Source organism: Anas acuta, chromosome 1, assembly GCF_963932015.1.
Source record: "Anas acuta chromosome 1, bAnaAcu1.1, whole genome shotgun sequence".
Classification (NCBI taxonomy): domain Eukaryota; kingdom Metazoa; phylum Chordata; class Aves; order Anseriformes; family Anatidae; genus Anas; species Anas acuta.
Genome location: NC_088979.1, coordinates 202,140,182 through 202,157,329, shown reverse-complemented (window position 1 = coordinate 202,157,329; position 17,148 = coordinate 202,140,182). Strand labels below are relative to the sequence as shown.

At 49.4% G+C, this 17,148-nt stretch overlaps 1 protein-coding gene across 2 annotated transcripts in view; it reads left to right on the top strand.

The window, feature by feature from the left end:
- PLXNA4 (plexin A4) overlaps positions 1–17,148 on the top strand; it is a 405,534-nt gene that overhangs the window by 291,325 nt on the left and 97,061 nt on the right. For both annotated transcript variants that reach the window (XM_068670106.1, XM_068670107.1), the window contains exons 6-9: positions 3,881–4,004; positions 7,306–7,459; positions 10,073–10,172; positions 13,373–13,487. In XM_068670106.1, the coding sequence (XP_068526207.1) occupies positions 3,881–4,004; positions 7,306–7,459; positions 10,073–10,172; positions 13,373–13,487 (493 nt within the window). The remainder of the gene's footprint in view (positions 1–3,880; positions 4,005–7,305; positions 7,460–10,072; positions 10,173–13,372; positions 13,488–17,148) is intronic.

The following is a 17,148-nucleotide window of genomic DNA, read 5'->3' as shown; positions in this document are numbered from 1 at the left end:
ATTAACATGATTAACCCTGCTAACATTGGGCACTTAGGGACAAACCCTGGAGGTGGTGGATTGAATCTGGGCTTGGTCCAACCAAGCCCTAGCGAAGCAGAAGAGCTTTTGGCATCTCACTGAAGATGTGGAATGTTTCTCCTTATGTTTCTGCACCAAATGCTTGCAGAATGTGACCCTGGAGGTTGTTTTAGGTCCCAGATTACAGAGCTGGGCTTTAACCATGATCACTTGGGTGCAATACTGGATCCTACATGGCATCCTCAAGAGACCTGGGATTTACTCTGCTCTCTGACACGTGTATATGCTTCTCTTCCCCATCTCTGAATGGGAATGTTTCAACCTCAGAGAGGTGTTGTGAAGATTAATTAGCTCCAGGCAAAGCCCTTTGAGATCCTCAGATGAGAGATGCTACAGAAGTGCAAAGTATTAATTTAACATTATTAAAATAATTGGTTAGTGGATGGTGAACAGAGGGCTGGTGCGAGCGGTATTTATTCTTTAATGGGAGATGAGGGGGAAATAACATTCCTCATGGTTCAGTGGTAGGAATGGTGTCTTAGTGTTTGTACTAATGGGTTAGACAGCGGCAGGACACCTCCAATTGTTAAAGATGCAGCTGATAATGATATAGCAGGTGTTATTAAGATATACAGAGAGGTGTCATGTCTATATCATAATCTTATGCAAATAAGTCCGGGAGAGAAATATGCTCTTTTAGGTGTCTTAAGTGTAATGCGATGCCACCGGGTGGGAGTTACACACCAGCTAATTACAGCATGAATAGCACCAAATTGGGTTATATGGCAGAGGAAAGTGATCTCGGCATATTGACAGACCCAGCATGTTGGAGTTACTGATACTTTATTAAAGGGAAACAATTATCGGCTGTGCAAGGTACTCTTCTGCATAAGCAGCAACAGAGAGGGCAGGAGATAGAGCAGAGGAGCGTGCAGCTCATTTTTGGGGCTGCAACGTCCCCTCTAGGCAACTGCCTTCAGCAGCTGGGCGCTTTGCCTTGCTGGTTTTGGCTTTTCAGCTGAGACCATTCGAGGACTTTGGGAAAGTGATGCTAGAGAGCAATCCTTCCTCTGCTCATCCTGTGGGATGATGTAATATTTCTGGTAGGGCAGAAGAAGACAGAAGGAAGAAGATTTCTTTATGGCGGGTCTATGTCTTTTTCTGCTCCCCTAAAAATCCACCACGCTTTGCCTCTGAAGAACCACAGTTGCAGATGCTGAGCAGACACCAGTGAGAGAATAGCATGTGAACACTTCGGATGCTCCATGTGCTCCAGCTGAGGATAAAAAGGTGGTTCAGGAAAGGGAAAGGGGTGAAACCATGGGAATAAGGCTCTGGAGAAGAGCCTCCATCACTCCTCCCCGCATGGTCAAAGCTGCAGGACACACTGGCAGGAGGCTTTATCCCTTTAGTATTGATCTGTGCAGCAGCTGGGATCGGTTACCTGGTTATCAGTTATGCTGCTGGCTCAAGGAGAGGGTTCGTGATGCTGATTTAAGGGCTTGAGCCCCTCCAGTAACCCAGAGCCAGGCTTGGTTTGGTTCTGCTTGGCAGAGCTCCTCCAGTTGTCACATTCGGGCATCAGCTACAACCAGGTGATTTTTTTTTTTTTCTTTTCTCCTTTGTTTTAAATTGAGAAATCACATTGGAAAAGTCAGACAGCCAAAGTCAAATGTTACGAAGTGGCAGAGCTGAGGTCATACACGGAAAAAAAAGAAATAATAATGTGTGATCCTGTAATTAAAGTCTGGCTCGCAGGGTGTCAGTGCAGGGAGCAGATTTAAGAATGCAGGAACTGCTCTCAGCCTGCCAGTACCTAATTCCTGAGAGCCTGACACTGCAACCTTAACTTCAAACTAAAACCAGGCTTAGTTTGGGGCAGTTTTTCATCATTTCATCATTTGTATGGTAATACACCTTTCAACAGACATCAGGGCTGTAGGACACATCAGTCTAATAGAGTGAGTCTTTGGTCTGAAGGGCTACATGTTTTAAATGCCTGTGACCAGGAAACAGCAAGGTAAAGTGGTGGTTATCGTATTGCAGCTCCGTGGTAGGGCTGGGAATGCAAACCAGGTTCCTCGAAGCTTGGCCTCTACCTACGTGTTGCCTTCCCGTGTGCTGGATGTGTCTGCAACCTATTGAGCTATTACGCTCGAACAGAGCCTGCCCATTTAATTTTAGGAAGCCCAGATGTTTCTGCCACGCTGCATAGGGAGAAAATAAATGTGAAGGGGCTGGACTGTGGAATTTGGGCACTTGCATTTTGACACCGAGCCCAAAAGAGTTTTCTTCCAAGCTCTCCTCAGGGGAGGAGTTCCCACGCCCCACGGAGCTTTGATGGGATCGCTGTGTCTGTTTGTTTAATGGAAGTGCTTCCCAAAATCTCAGGTCAGCATTTTGCCGGGCCCTTCGTTCCGTGCTAGGGGACTCAAGAGTTCTGAGAGCAGTTAATCGCCAACCCGCCTGGCCCTCTGGAGACTGCACGTTTAAAATTCCTGATCCAGCATGCGGCAGCACTAAAGGGGACTTAACGGTATGAAGGCTCCCAGGGAGCAGAGCGGGAGCTGCAACGCTGCTCTCCCTCTCCTGCAAAGCAAACCCAGAGCCTGCTGAGAACAGCAGAGATCTCCCTTTATGATTCCTGCCGCTGGAAACACCGAACTTTTCCGCACCAGAAAAATGGAGCAATTTGAGTTTTAAATTGGGGTGTTCATTTTATCTAGTGTCAGCCCCCAGAGAGAAGCCAAACCCTAAAGTTTCAGTCCAGACCGCAAGCTTTGTAACACTCAGGTTCAGCCATGTATTGGGTTTGTTTTTGCGTGTCTTGCCTTGTATTTCTGTCTGCAAATCCCTGTGTGTGTGTATGCAGCAAGGACGTTGAGGGGTGATCTTGCAGCTAACCCTCCAGCAGCCCCTGTGTGTTCTCACAACTCAGGCTCCAAAGTCTGGGAGTGGGTGAATAATTTAACATCCGCACTTAGTCTTTATAGCTGATTTTAATGGGGGGTAATAGCATTGCTAATAACAAAATCCATTGAAGACACCCCGTGCAAGTCCATAACATTAGCTTAATGGCAAAAGGTAATTGGCATGCAGTTGGAGCTGTCCTTTTGTATTAACCCTGTGGGTTTCTAGGCGGACGTCCTCTTTGAAGCTGTGGACTCAGCACCACATGTTAAGTGAAATACAAATGTGTTTGTGCCAAGGGAATGCAAACCTGGATTGAGCCAGGATGCATTGCTACCGATTCACATTTTTGCTTTGTGTTTACACCTGGCAGAGAAGACAAGAGATGGTGAGAGTGCTGAAAGCACCGATGGCCATGAGTGAGCAGTGGAAGGGTTGGGGGCTTGTGCTGCCCAGGTGCCACATGCCCACCCCTTTCTCTGAGCTGTCACTCTTTGGGAATACAGGAACTTTTTAAAATTCAGCCCTGGGCACTTCTAATCAGGCACTTTCAAACAAGATGCTAAAGAAAACTACCTGTAAGGATTACTCTAGTTACTGGGTAATGGGTTGGAGGCTGCTCCTTCCCCGCATGGAGGTACCAGGAACCCAGAAGTATCACAGATTTGTGGTCTCCTCAGAAGGGCTAATGAGCATGGACTCTGCACAGCCACTGTATAAGAATATCCATCCCTTAGATGCCCCACTTCCACTGGAAAATGCAGTTTTCAGCGCTGTGGGTTTCCCCAGGTGAAGAGAGCTCAAGGATGATTGTGAAGGCTTTCCCACCTGTGCAGCACCAAAGGGTACAATGCTGACATCCTATCAGAAGTAATTGCTCCTCCTATGTCCTCACTGTTTAATCCTGGCTGCATTTTAACCCTATCCATCTCTGTCCCCATTTGCTCAGGTGCACAAGGAAGGAGCGGTGCGAGCGCTCCAGTGAGCCTCGGAGATTCGCCTCGGAGATGAAGCAGTGCGTCCGCCTTACCGTGCATCCCAACAACATCTCTGTCTCCCAGTACAACGTGTTGGTGAGGAACCTTAATTCTTGTCCCCCTCGCATTTAACCTGCCCATGCTGTCTGATAGACCCAGATATGTGCAACCTGCATTCGACAGGAGTGGGAAGGACTGGCAGCTCCGTGCAAGACGTTCTCCAGAGTCCATTGACTTCCTTAGTCCATTGATCTTCCCCGGCACAAAAAAAAGACTCACCATGGGAGGGCATTTGGGTTTTGTTTGCTGTGAGGGCAGGTCTGAAGGGACTCCATGCCCTGCGAGTGTTGTGCACACACAGTGAGGTTGTTTACTTCCATGGAAAAGGGATTTGCGAATGGCTGGGAATGGAGCTTAGGCAAGTTAGAAATGACCTACCAGAAGGAGGACGAGGGAGGGGTAGCATGGATTATTTTGATAAGCTTTTTTCTGGGCTGGAAGTGTCTCCATCACCACCTCCACCCTGCTGTAGCTCCATCACTGAGTATGCAGAGCAGAGAGGCGGGATGCAATGCAGAGGAATTGCTCTGCCAAGGTTTATGGTTGCTTATGTGACTTTCATCCTCACAATATTTAGCCTTTATGGCCTAGAGCTACTCAAGTCAGCAGCCAGCACAGCACACAGTGAGTGCTGGCAGAGCAGCGGATGATCCTGATCTTTGTCCAGACCTGTGGCAAGAAATTTCTATGGATGATCTATCCAGCTCCTGGTTTCTCTCCTGACACACAACAACACCTTGCATGGTGAAGACACAGCATGCCCTAAGAAGGAGGCAGAGACCCGTTTCATCCAGGTGGCTAGGGCTCTGCCCTTTTCACCGTAGTAGTTTGGGCTGGAATCAAAATTATAACTCACACCCAAAGAACTCCATCTCTGATAAGTTGGTGGCTAGACCCACACCCCGAATGGTCTCCATGGTGTTGCTCAAGGTGTATCTGCCAGACATCTTCCAGGTGATAGCTTTTGGAGTGCTGGGGTCTCTTCAGTGGTAATTAAATCAGCCTTTCAAAGCCTGCATGTCCAATCATTGCTGCTTTGTTTCAGCCTCTTAACTTTGCTATGACTTTACTTTCCTAGGCTTCAAACAAAACTGATCTGAGACATCTTAAGTCCTTTGTTCTTCTGGGAGTTCAAGGTTTCTTTTTCTTATTCTCTCAGTAGTCTTTGAATTCTTTTATGTTGGAATAAATCCTGCGGGACCAGCTGGCTCAGGGCGATTGAAACTGATAACAGAATAAAAGACCTTTACCTCTGGGTTGCTCTGGCATGGCAAGTCAATCCAGAGCTGCTGGGATCAGAAGTTGCCATCATCTGACCGTTGCCCAGTCATCTGCATGAACATTGCCATGGGAGTCTCATCCCAGTCCCTGATGGACTGGTGTCCCAGCTCATCCACAGTCACCACAGCAATCTAAGGGGGAAGTACCAATGAATGAATGGTTGGTGGTGTCCTTATAGAGTCTCACTTGGGTTCTAGCAAAGGATCGGTGATGTTGAGTTCTTGCACACAGGAGCAGAGAAGGTATCCTTGTGGCCAGACAGTCTTCTAGCTTCTGTTTCAAACAGAAGTTTGTTGTAGGAGCTGAACTCGATGATCCTTATGAGTCCCTTCCAACTCGGGATATTCTGTAATTCTATGGACAGAGACTTGCAAAGTTGTGTCTGAGGCTGTGTCAGTCCAGTCTGTAACTGGGATCTCTGAGAAGAGAGGTTGCTGGGGACTCCGTTCGTCCCTCAGTGCAGCAGCTCCAGAGCAGGCTTGTAGGATGTAGGACTTCTTGTTTGTTCAGAGTGAACCCTGGCTGATGAGGTTTGTGGCCAAGCACTACTGCTCTGTCCATTGGCATCATCTTCTGCATGGCACATCTTCATTCTGCATCTTCTGTGCTGAAAGAATTATATTCCTCAGGCAGAAGTTTCCTCTTCTCCATTGCTAGCAGTGAGAACAGATTCAGTTTGAGTGATGACTCCATCAGATACCCATACCTTTTTCCTACTCCCCAAAGACAAAATTTCCTTCCCTGTTGCCATTCCCACCTCCTGAATATAAAGATGCTCTCACACAGTCTTTATGTCATCCAGAACAAAGTCCTGTCTGCTTGGCCTTTCTACCTGATGGTGCCTAGTGAACAGGCCCCCAGGCCTTAGTGAGGAAAACACAGCATGGAGAGGCAGCAAACAAGAGTTATGCTATTATCCTCTCCTGCCTTATCACCTGGACTGACCTCCTCTGTTCTTTGTGTTGGTAGAAAAAAACACTTCAGCACGCATTCCTGCCTCCTTTCAGTGGCTGCCACCACAGATGGGGCCTCATCCTCTTCACAGAGGAGGAACAAGTGTTTGTGCCTGCCTCAAGTGTTTCCTTTAGCAATCGGTCACAACAGCTCTAAATTTGTGCTAACTACTAGGTCAATTAGCAGGTGCTAGAAGTACCCTGGCATGCTTCTCTGCCTCTGGATGTGGCCTGACTGTGATTGGGGTGGGTTGGGCAGGACTCTTGGTGGTGGACAGAAGTGGTGCTGGACCTCAGTTTGTGTGGGAAGTTGGAGGATCGAGAGGGTCTTTCTCCAAAGCACGACTACATTTGACAACAGCCTTGTGGTTCTTTTCTTTCGTGACCACAGGCAAACCCAGTGGGTGCTGTGACCTCCAACAATGTGGGCAATCCCTCCCTCACAGCTTTGTTTGTGTGCCGTACCCCGTTACAGCATGTCCCCAAGGCCAACCTCTTCCTCGGTGGGATGGGCAGGAGAAGTTGGTTGTGCCTCTAGGGACAGAGGCCGTGTGTGGTGGACTGAAGCCTGTAACTAGACTCTCCTTACGCAGGAACATGGTGACAAGAGCGCTCCCCCATCTGCTGATGCTAGGAGAGCAGGCCGTAGAGAGTTAGACTGGAGCGCTACAGTTTCTCTGTAGTCTGCAGAGTGCCTCTTGTGAGTAGTGGTCACCTTCCTCAGAAACCGCGTGCCGTGGGGCCACCAAAGGCCCGGTCTTCACAGCCAAAAGCTCCCTGTCTAACCTTACACTTGCATGACAGATAGCGAGCACTCCCTCCCCTCCACCAGCACTGGGAACGCAGTGCAGTTGTCCCCGCATAGCCACACATCACTTGTGTCAGCATTGGCATCTCATCCCTCTCCCCCTCCGCACACACATCCCTCTCCCGAATCGCTGCTTTCTGTTGAAGGAGGATGCTCTCTCTAGCAAGAGGCTCTTTGTCCGACCTCTCCAGTGTAATTCTCTCCTGCTGGCCTAGCTCTGTTGGTCAGCTCAGTATTTTCTCCTTTTTTTTTTTTTTTCCTGTCTCTTCTCCCCTCCCTCCTTCTTTGCTTGCAGCTGGTCTTGGAGACCTACAACGTCCCTGAGCTGTCCGCAGGAGTCAACTGCACCTTTGAGGACCTTTCGGAGATGGATGGCTTGGTGGTGGGCAGTCAGATCCAATGCATCTCACCGGCTGCCAAAGAGGTGCCCCAGATCATCACTGAGAATGGTGGGTACCCCACATCCCCCCTACCTGTCCCATTGCTCCCTCCTTCCTCACCTTTCACCCTTCTTCTTTCCTTTTGATTTTTCTCCAAGCAGAATTTGGCTTTTGGGAGCCTGAGGACAGGGCAGGCACAACACAGGGCTAGGTGGGATGCTGTGCTGCTGCTTGCTGTGGCAGATACCCCTAGCACGAGTGAGCTGGATGTGCGTGTGTTTATGTGTGCACATGTGTAAGCGTTGAGCTGCAATACCAGTACCTGCATTAATGTGCTTATATGTGTGATAGTGTGTGTCTTCAGACTGCCACCGAGTGGCAGTTGCATATATCTAGCAAAGACAAGAGACACGCAGGATCTCCACTCATTTATTGCCCGGGCAGGTGTTACACAGCCCAGGGAATGCCTGTAAATGCTCTCAGCACACCCCATCCCACGCAGCAACCACAAAGTCGTGCAGACACGAATGATCCTTCACATATTTTCATCCTGCTCCTCCCAACTTTTCTTCTGTATGCTCAGTTCCTTGTCTCTGCCCCTGGCTTTTATTCCCTTCATCTGTCCCAGATTTGTTACTGGCTCTCTCCCAAAACAGTCTAATACCTTGTCTCCAGGGACAGACCCCTTACCCTCAGCTTCATGCCCTTTTTGGCTTCCCTTTTCCAATCACTTTTCTGGTACTTCCAAAAACACCCGTGGGTTTTACAGAGATTTGCTATAAAAAACACAACTCTGTTGATCAGCTCAGAGAGGATACTCTTGTTTTATTCCTTAGCTTCTTGTGAAATTTTACTGGAAAGTCTTTGAGGATCCTCTCAAGCCACAGAAATGAAGTTACACAAGCTGTCACCACCATCCCCTCTCTGCTCTCCCCAAGCTGCATGTGCTCTCCACTGAGAACCCAAAACAAGCCCCCAAAGGGCCTTTCCCATTTTCAGGTCCCACTGAATCATCACTCATGTTTGCCTACCGAGATAACTGCCAGGAACTATTTCCTTGGTATGGACATCTGTCAGGCTCTAAATGATGAACAAATAAACACAGCGATGGAAGCTCAGAGAAGGACAAGAGGGAGAGATTTATACGAAGCATGGTTTTCAGAAATGCTGGGCACCTGCGGCTTGTATCAGCTTCAGCAGCTGGTGCTCTGCACCTCTGCAAAGACCAAGTCCTCCACACACAGTGCCAGAAACTGGATTTGAACCAGAGGATGTGTGGCTCTGCAGCACATCTGATCCCCGGAGCCATCCAATCCTCACATCCTGTTTTAAAATATATGCAAGACGCTGGCAAAGTTGTTAAATACAAAGTGGTTAACGGAGCTGTCAAAGCCGGCGGTGGCAGATGGGCAGCAGAGTCGAGCACTGGCAGCAAAATGTGTTTAGTGAAGTGCGTGGTGTGTGTGATGTGTGTGTGTGTGTGTGCATGGCTACGTGTGTGCCCGGAGGTGGGCGAGCGTGCTTGCGGGCTCACACACATGTTGTCACGTTTGCTTTGGCCTGATTGATTAATGAATCTTTCAGGTGAGAAAGAAAATAATAGAGGTGAAAGGGCTGGCCAAGTCGAAGTCTTGAAATAAACATGGGGTCCTTTCCCCACCAAATTACTGCAATTGCTCCACCCGGTTGTTTCCAGCAGCTGACGGGCTTTGAATGGGGCTTTGGTGTTGGAAGGGGTAGCAATTTGCTTGGCATGGGAGAAGTGGGAAAGGGGAGATGGTATGTAGGGGGTGAGGGTCAAGTTTTGCTGCAGATGGGTCTGCTGTGGAGATGGACTGGCCCTTCTGGAAGCGTAGTGGATGTCTCTCATGTTGAGTTGCGGTTTTTTGTAGCCAAAAACTGGAGCTTGTGGACTTTGTGGTGAGTAGAGTGAAGGAGCCCAGAGGAAATGTTCACATGAGAACCTCTCTGTCCATCAGCATTTCCTTTGGTGCAGCCAGGGAACCCCTACCCTATCTCTGTTATTGTGTCTGTCCTCCTTGCTCATTTCTTCGTTATGCTTTTTCAAGGTATAACTGCCCTTTGGGGACAGGATCTGGAGGTGGCCTTCTTAAGGCATGGTTGTCCTGGATATTGGGTCAGAAATGCTAAGTAATGGTGAAAAGAAAGTATATTTTTCTGAATCCCCTCAGGAAAGCAGGTGTCTTTATCCTTCAAGCAGTGCATGCACAGGCCACCAATGCTTGGGGTGAAATATTCTACAGCCCCTTCCTCCTGGGGACTTCAGATGAACCTGCAAAAGTGAAGAGCTATGTGGACAGTATTCCATTTTAACGGCTTTTTTATTCCAGCCTTCTCCACCCTCTCTTTCAGCTTAACTTTCTTACTTGCCAGAGTGACTTATCATAGTTTTGTAATTAGGGAGATGTGGCCTAGACCTATTGGTATCATCTAGCCCAGACTCTGCTCCCAAGTAGGATAATTTCTAGTGGTGAAGACCTGATCCATCACTCCAGCACCATGAGTGGGGGAGATGAACTTGTTGAAGAACTGGGCTCTAGAAGGATTTTATTGTACTTCCTACATCTACTGAGGATAGACTAGCCAAGGTAGTGGGTTTCATGGCCATTGGGGCTCAGTTAACAAAGCAGTCACACACTGATGTATCTGTTTTTTCCTCAGGAGACCATCACATCGTTCAGCTCCAGCTCAAGTCCAAGGAAACGGGTATGACCTTTGCCAGCACCAGCTTCGTCTTCTACAACTGCAGCGTCCACAACTCGTACGTTGGTTTCCTTTGATACCTGCTTTCTGTCCCACCCCTGGGTCTGCCACAGGACCCACTGCTGGCTGGGGAATGTGTCCCTTGGGAAGTTGGTCAAGTTGGGAGGATGCCAGCAGTCAGGGTCACTTGGGTGATGGTCAGCATGGTGAAATCCCTTCTGGGAAGACCAGAAGTAGTACGGTGAACATTTATTCTGCTTCTGAGCCTGCTATGGAGGAAGGCATTGCCTTGAGTAGGGTACCTCCTCATGTGTCCCTCAGGTAGAGGAGCATCAGTGGGATTTTGCCAGTCAAGTGAGTAAAAAACTAACCATGACCTCAGCAAATTGGCCCCGCATCTTCCTAGTAAAAGGTTGTTTGTGGATGGCTGGATCCTGCCGAGCTACGTGCACCTCCAGCCCTCCTCCATGCTGTCAGTCCCACCAGCTGGAGCCTGTCCCAGGGTGGTTAGCATGGGATTGGGCCCTCAGATCTTAAAAGATGGGAGTTGTTGGTTCCTGTGCGATGTGAAGCGAGCAGGGAACACCCAGCTGTTTTCCTCAAGCCCATCTTTTCCATCCTGCAGGCTCCTTTCTTGCCCTGCACCCCATTTTTCTGGGGTTTAGCTGGCACACAGGGCTGTATAGGATCTGCCCCACTAGCACAGGTCTGCCAAAGCAGAAGGATGTTCTTCCAGCAGGTTGATCCACCCCTGAGCAAGGCTGAGCAGCTCTGTCACCACCACTGAGCCATCAGAAGTGCCAAAAGCAGATAATTACCACAGCTCAGCAATTCACAAGGAAAGGCAAATCCTATTTCCATGTTCCTGCTGCTTTGACAAACAGCGTCAGAAAGCAAGTGTTGGGGGTGGGGGGGGTAGAGAGCAGGAGAGATGGTGGTGTTAAATATTTATGGCATGTTTTGGTTTCCTACTTGACAAACTATAATACACTATCCATTTTTAATTTGATGTATCAGAGCAAGCACTTGTTACCAATTTGAAGAACAGCTCGCTGCACCAGAGCTGAAAGTGGATTGGAGATGAACGAGATTTCATGCAAAGACAGGGGAGAGGGGGTGTGTGTCTGCCTACTGGGTTGAGCCAAGATGTACTGGAGGCAGGTTTTTCACTCCTGCCTATTAAAAAGCCAGCAGCACATACAGGCCAGGGAATTTCCCCCCCAGGTCCCTTCCAGGTACTTCAGAGACTGTAGCAACATGAAGGTTTCTGACAGTGTGAGCAGCCAGGAGTTGCTCCCATCCAGTGCTTGTTTTGTGTAAAGAGCTTGTTACGGCTCAGTTTGGTTCCTGGTGAGCAGACATCATATCAGATAAAAAAAAAAAAAAAAAGTGTGATGTAGGTAGAAGTCAGTGCTGTAAAACAGCCACAAAAAGTGTCTGTAGCTCTTACTCTACAGGGTCTATGGGTATGGGAGAAAAAAGCCTTCCCAGGTGGTGGGAATGGCTCTTTCCTACAAGCTGAATAGGTGACTTCTTACACGTGCCCTCTGCTTCCCAGCCAAGTGCTGTGATAGTCTTTGTATCTCTTCTGAGATGAGGAAAAGAGTACAGTCAGCATATCTGCATCCCTCCATGCCCTCCATGGGCATCATGCTGCCCTCCAGCCCCTACCTCGGGCACCTTCTCATGATGCATTTGCAGCTCCCAAGGCACTGATGCTGTTCAGCAGCAAGAACACAGGAGTTTCCCATCTGACCTCGACCCCTTTTCTGTTCTTGAATTTCTTGAGCATGCTTTGAGCATGTTACACTCCGAATCTTGTTACGATCAAAAGGGGAACACACCTTGTGCATTGTAGTGGGTTTACGTGGCAAGGTTTGGTAGCAGGGGGCCATAGGGGTGGTTTCTGTGAGAAAGATCTAGAAGCCGCCCCATGTTTGGGAAGGGCCCCGTTGTTTTCCAGATCTGAGCCAATAAGCGATGTTGTTTTGCGCCTCTGTGAGAGCATATTTAAGACAGGGAAAAAAACGCTGCGCCACACAGCAGCCGGGAGAGTCAAGGGAGTGAGAAACAGCCTTGCAGGTGCCAAGGTCAGTGTAGAAGGAGGGGGAGAGGTGCTCCAGGCGCCGGAGCAGAAGTCCCCTGCGGCCTGTGGTGAGGACCATGGTGAAGCAGGATGTCCCCCTGCAGCCCATGGAGTACCACGGTGGAGCAGGGTTTCACGCTGCAGCCCGTGGAGGAGACCACGGTGGAGCAGGTGGCCCTGCACCGACGGAGGCTGCCGCCTGTGGAAGACCCCTGCCGGAGCAGATTCCGGGCCGGACCTGTAGCTCGTGGAGAGGAGCCCACGCAGGAGCAGGTGATCTGGCAGGAGCTGCTGCCCGTAGGGGAGCCAGGTTGGAGCAGTTTTCTCCTGAGGGATGGACCCCGTGGTACGGACCCATATCTGGAGCAGTTCTGGAAGAGCTGCTGCCTGTGGGAAGCCCACGCCGGATCAGTTCGTCAAGGACTGCATCCCGTGGGTGGGACCCCACAGCACAGGGGACGAGAGTGACCGAGAAGGAGCGGCAGAGAAGAAGTGCTGTAGACTGACCATAACCCCCATTCCCCCGTTCCCCTGCGCCGCTCGGGGGGAGGAGGTGGAAGAGGGTGGATGGGGGGGAAGGTGCTTTTGGTTTCTTTCCTTTGTTTCTCACTTCTCTAGCTTGTTAGTAATGAGCAATAAATCTTACTATTTGTCTTCTTATGCTGAGTCTGGTTTGCCCGTTACACTAATTATTGCGTGATTTTCTCGTCCTTATCTCAATCCTTGAGCCCCTTTCACATATTTTCTCCCCATTCCTCTTTGAGGAGGGGGAGTGAGAGAGCGGCTGTGGTGGAGCTCGGCTGCCCACTCGAGCGGAACCACGACATGCATGAAGCCAAGAGCTTGTTAATCTAACTAAAAGTAGTAACAGGGTAACCAAAACACAACAAAAATATTGGTAGTCTAGTTAAATCAGTATTAAAGCAGTCTCAATTATCTAATTAATGTAAGACACATGGGTCACAGCAACAACCAGCTCAGGCCATGGCAAGCCAAGTGCCTTCCTGAGACCTTACAGTATCAGACCACTTCAAAGCCCGTGGTCTTCTGCTCCTATCATTACAGCAATCTTTGCTGGGCTATTTTTCCCTTCAGGAAAAACTTTCGTGGTCTGTCCTGTTGGCTGAAGGGGCTGGGTTGGCCAAGTGACCACTCTTTATCTCTGTCTCCAGGTGTCTGTCCTGCGTGGAGAGCCCTTACCGGTGCCACTGGTGCAAGTACCGCCACGTCTGCACTCACGACCCCAGCTCCTGCTCCTTCCAGGAGGGACGAGTCAAGCTGCCTGAGGTAGGTAGGAGTGTGTGCTGCGTGTGGAGGCTTTCCAAGGCTGATATGGGTCAGAACAACAGTCCATGAAGCCTTCTCCAGCCCTGGTCCCACCTCGGAGCTACAAGCAGTTGATGGCAAGTTCCTGGCACCGAGGGACTGGGAAGGATGGGAAATGCTGGGTGTACATCTCCACCTGGAGAGAAGGAGGGGAGGTTGCCTCTAAGCAAATACTCCAAGCTGCTGAGATCTTGGGGGGATTTAGGGCTACATTCACGGCGGCAGTGGATTTCGGTAGTGCTTTGAGCCTGTCAGTGGCTTTGTGGGTTTGGAGCCTAATGACCAGTATATCAAACCGCTTCCAGCTGGGGCTGGGGAATGCCTCATTGCCAGTCACTGAGCTAGAGCTGAACTGGACCTTGGGGCTTAATACAGAGCTGGCTGCTGTGCTGCAAACACTGTCTGGCTGGTATTGTAACTAACGAGCACTTGCAGACAAGTGGAGCTCCGGAGAATACAAATAGGAAGCCACTTAATTACTTCCTGGTCAGGAACGGTCTGAAAGCATCCCGGCCTGTCTGCTAAATGACCTGAGATGGCTCGTTGTTTGCCTGGCCCAAGGGACCAGTACCCATTAAGAGATCTGATATCTGCTGAACCACCGGGCACGGAGGCGGCGGCTGAAACCTCCGCCGACGTGTGCTGCATTCGGAGGCTGAAATCCACGCTGCTCCCAGAGCTGCCTGCTGGGTCCGGTGTTTTTAAAACGCCCCCCTGCCTGAACCCCAGTCCTTGTCTGAAGCAGCTTTGTGGCACCAAACAACACGTGTGGAGTGGTTTCACACCCCTATGGCATCCCCCGTTCCCTCTCCATCCTCCCCTGACATATGTGCTGGTTGAGATGTCCCGGATCAGACATCCTGAACTGCAGAGGCACTGGGACAACCATAAAAATTCATGAGCAGGGAGGTTCCCAGCTCTTTGTCTAGCAGGATTCAGCATCTGCTGTTATTCTGCTGCAAAACTTGCTGAGAACTTGGAGAGAGGACATTTGACACCCCGTGCTGGGGGTGAAGTGGTGCAGGAAGGCAGCCCAGGGTCCAGCCCTTCTGGTAAGCCTGTCCCAACCACACAACACCTATGGCTTTGCATGAAGCCTTGGCAGAATTTGGTCAGTCCTGCTGGCACATCTGCCACATCTGGCAGTGCAGGATTACCTTCCCAGTTCCCATCTCTTCTCTCCCCCAGCCCCTGCACAGTGGAAGGCCTACAAATCTCAGTGTATCTCCTCCTCCCTCGGGTCCCATCATATCCCTGGTATTTCTGACACTTGCTTCCATCAGAAAGGAGATCATGAGACGCTCTGCATCATCCCAGCTCCTTTGAGAAGAGACTGGGGATCACACAGCACCTGATCCTCACTCTATCCCCACCAAGATTTTGATCTGAAGCAATGGGAAGGAGGCAGTGGGCCCTGTCCTCTCCAGACCACCCCATCTGAGCACTCCTTTTCCATCACTGCTTTATGACCTCTCATTGGGATTCCTAAAGGCATCACCTTCTTTCTATTGAGAAACCGTCTTCTCACTGACTTACCTCCATTTAAATCTCCAGTTTTTTGGTTTTGCCTTTAGTTGTTTCATTTTCTGTTCGGTATCGGGCCTATTCATTGAGTGGGATCCCTGAACAATAGAAACCATTTGGTACCTGGCTCCTCGTTGCCTTTTCAGACCTCCACCCAGTTCCCGATGATGCAACTCAACTAATCAGGTCAACAAGTCCAAGGTCCACTTCCAGCCTTCCCAATGCTGTCTTCAGTAGTGCCCCAAACCTACCAACATCTTGAGTGGGCCTATTTTTACTGGCCTTTCATCTCCATCTGCAGTTCTGCTTTCCTCCACAAGTACTTCGGCTCCCCGAGGATGCACGAAGGGTGTGTTGGGTACCATCTGGGGATGGCTGTCTCCTAAATTTTGTACGTCTCCAGGAGGTTCTGGTGGGAAACTGTCCTCCCAGCGTGGGATGGTCGCACCATCCCATTTGCAGTCCTTCCATCAGTCTGCTGAGCAGATTAGCGTGGCCGGCTTCCAGGATCGTATGGTCTGCTTGCACCACGAGACTCTCTGCCAAGCAAACAAATATTAGTGCTACTTTGCCGTATGGACCGGTGCCAGCAACTCCCTCCCTCTGTAATCATCACTGCTGGCGTGCGAAGCCTGCTCCCCCTCCTCCACACCGTGGTCTTCACTCTCTCTTTGCTGGTACACCCACCTCCAGGTGTTTCTTTTCTCCTTTTGCCTGTACAGCATCTTGGCCCCATGTGGGTTGAGGCTTCCCACTCTCCAGATGGCCAGGGCTGCAAAGGGACCGGTGGGGCTGATATCCATCACCCCTGGGCCATCCTGGGGCACTTTAAAGGCAGGTTTTGTGCCCTTGTGTACTTCTGGCTCTGTTATTTCCTTGGCATATCTCACAGGTTTCTGGATTCCCATGGGATCAGCTTGCCCTTCTTACAGGTGCCCTGCAAGTCTTTAAAAAAATAATAATAATAAATGTGTTTTTCTGATTTTTATTTTTGCTTGAAGTATGGGTTGCTGGTGAATGCGGAACACAGGATGAATTTGAGACTGACCCTGATGGAGAACAGAAAGGCCTTGGCCATCAACCATGCTGTTCAGAAGGGAAAATGCTGTTTTTCCCTGTACAGCCCGTGATCTAGTGTCCAGGGTGGCTTTTGAATCACACGGTGGACGGCAGTGATCAGTCCATCTGGGCTGGGGCAGGCCACTTGTCCTAGCATCACCCAGCAAAACCAACCCAGAGGTGAGGATAAGGCAGAAGAGACACATCCCTCGCTGTCAGCAAGGAGCCAGGACTTGATATTTCTCATTTGTCAGGTGCTTGGTGAATCAGCTCGGCCCATAATGGGGCTGAACCAACCAGTCTGGGAGCCTTGGGAAAGCCCGTGTTTGCTCCTGGTTAAGAACTCCAGCATGGCCATAAAGCAAGAGTATTTATGATTATGGTGCTGAACTCAATCAAATAGGGTTGACGATGTCTCTGGATGATTTGCGGCAGAAATGCTTCACCTTGACGTATAATTTCCCTTTACAGCAGGTTTTTGAAAGCCAAGTGCACTCACTTGAAATATACCGAGTGACTTCTTGCTTTATAAAGGGGATCTGATATTATTGCTATTGAGGGTGGGAAGGGGGAGAAGGATGAAAGGAAGATATTTTAATACTTAAGTGGATTTTTGTTTTTATTGTTTGTTTGCTTGTGGTTTTGTCTTTTTTTTTTTTTTTTTTTTTCCTGAACAGAGCAGGTGGCAAAAAAAAATGGAGAGAATTACAGTTCAGAGGGGAGCAGGCTTTGTCTATACGTGTTTCTTGGGCATCCTTTTTTTTTCTGATTTTGACATTTGTTGCTGACTATTGCAAAAGTCATGGTGCAGGTTTAACGTTACCCTGCAAAGCCTTGCATTGTAGCCTAATACCCTGTGAAATCAACCTTTCTTGACACAACCACCGGGTAAGAGCTCACTCATTTTCTTCTGTAAATGCACAAAACAGCCAATAGCGGAGGGAAACTGAGGCACGGAGGAATATATCAATTGATGTGAGGGTCCCGTTATGAAGAGATCTCATCTCTCCTGATGCCTATTCTCTCCTGATATATTCAC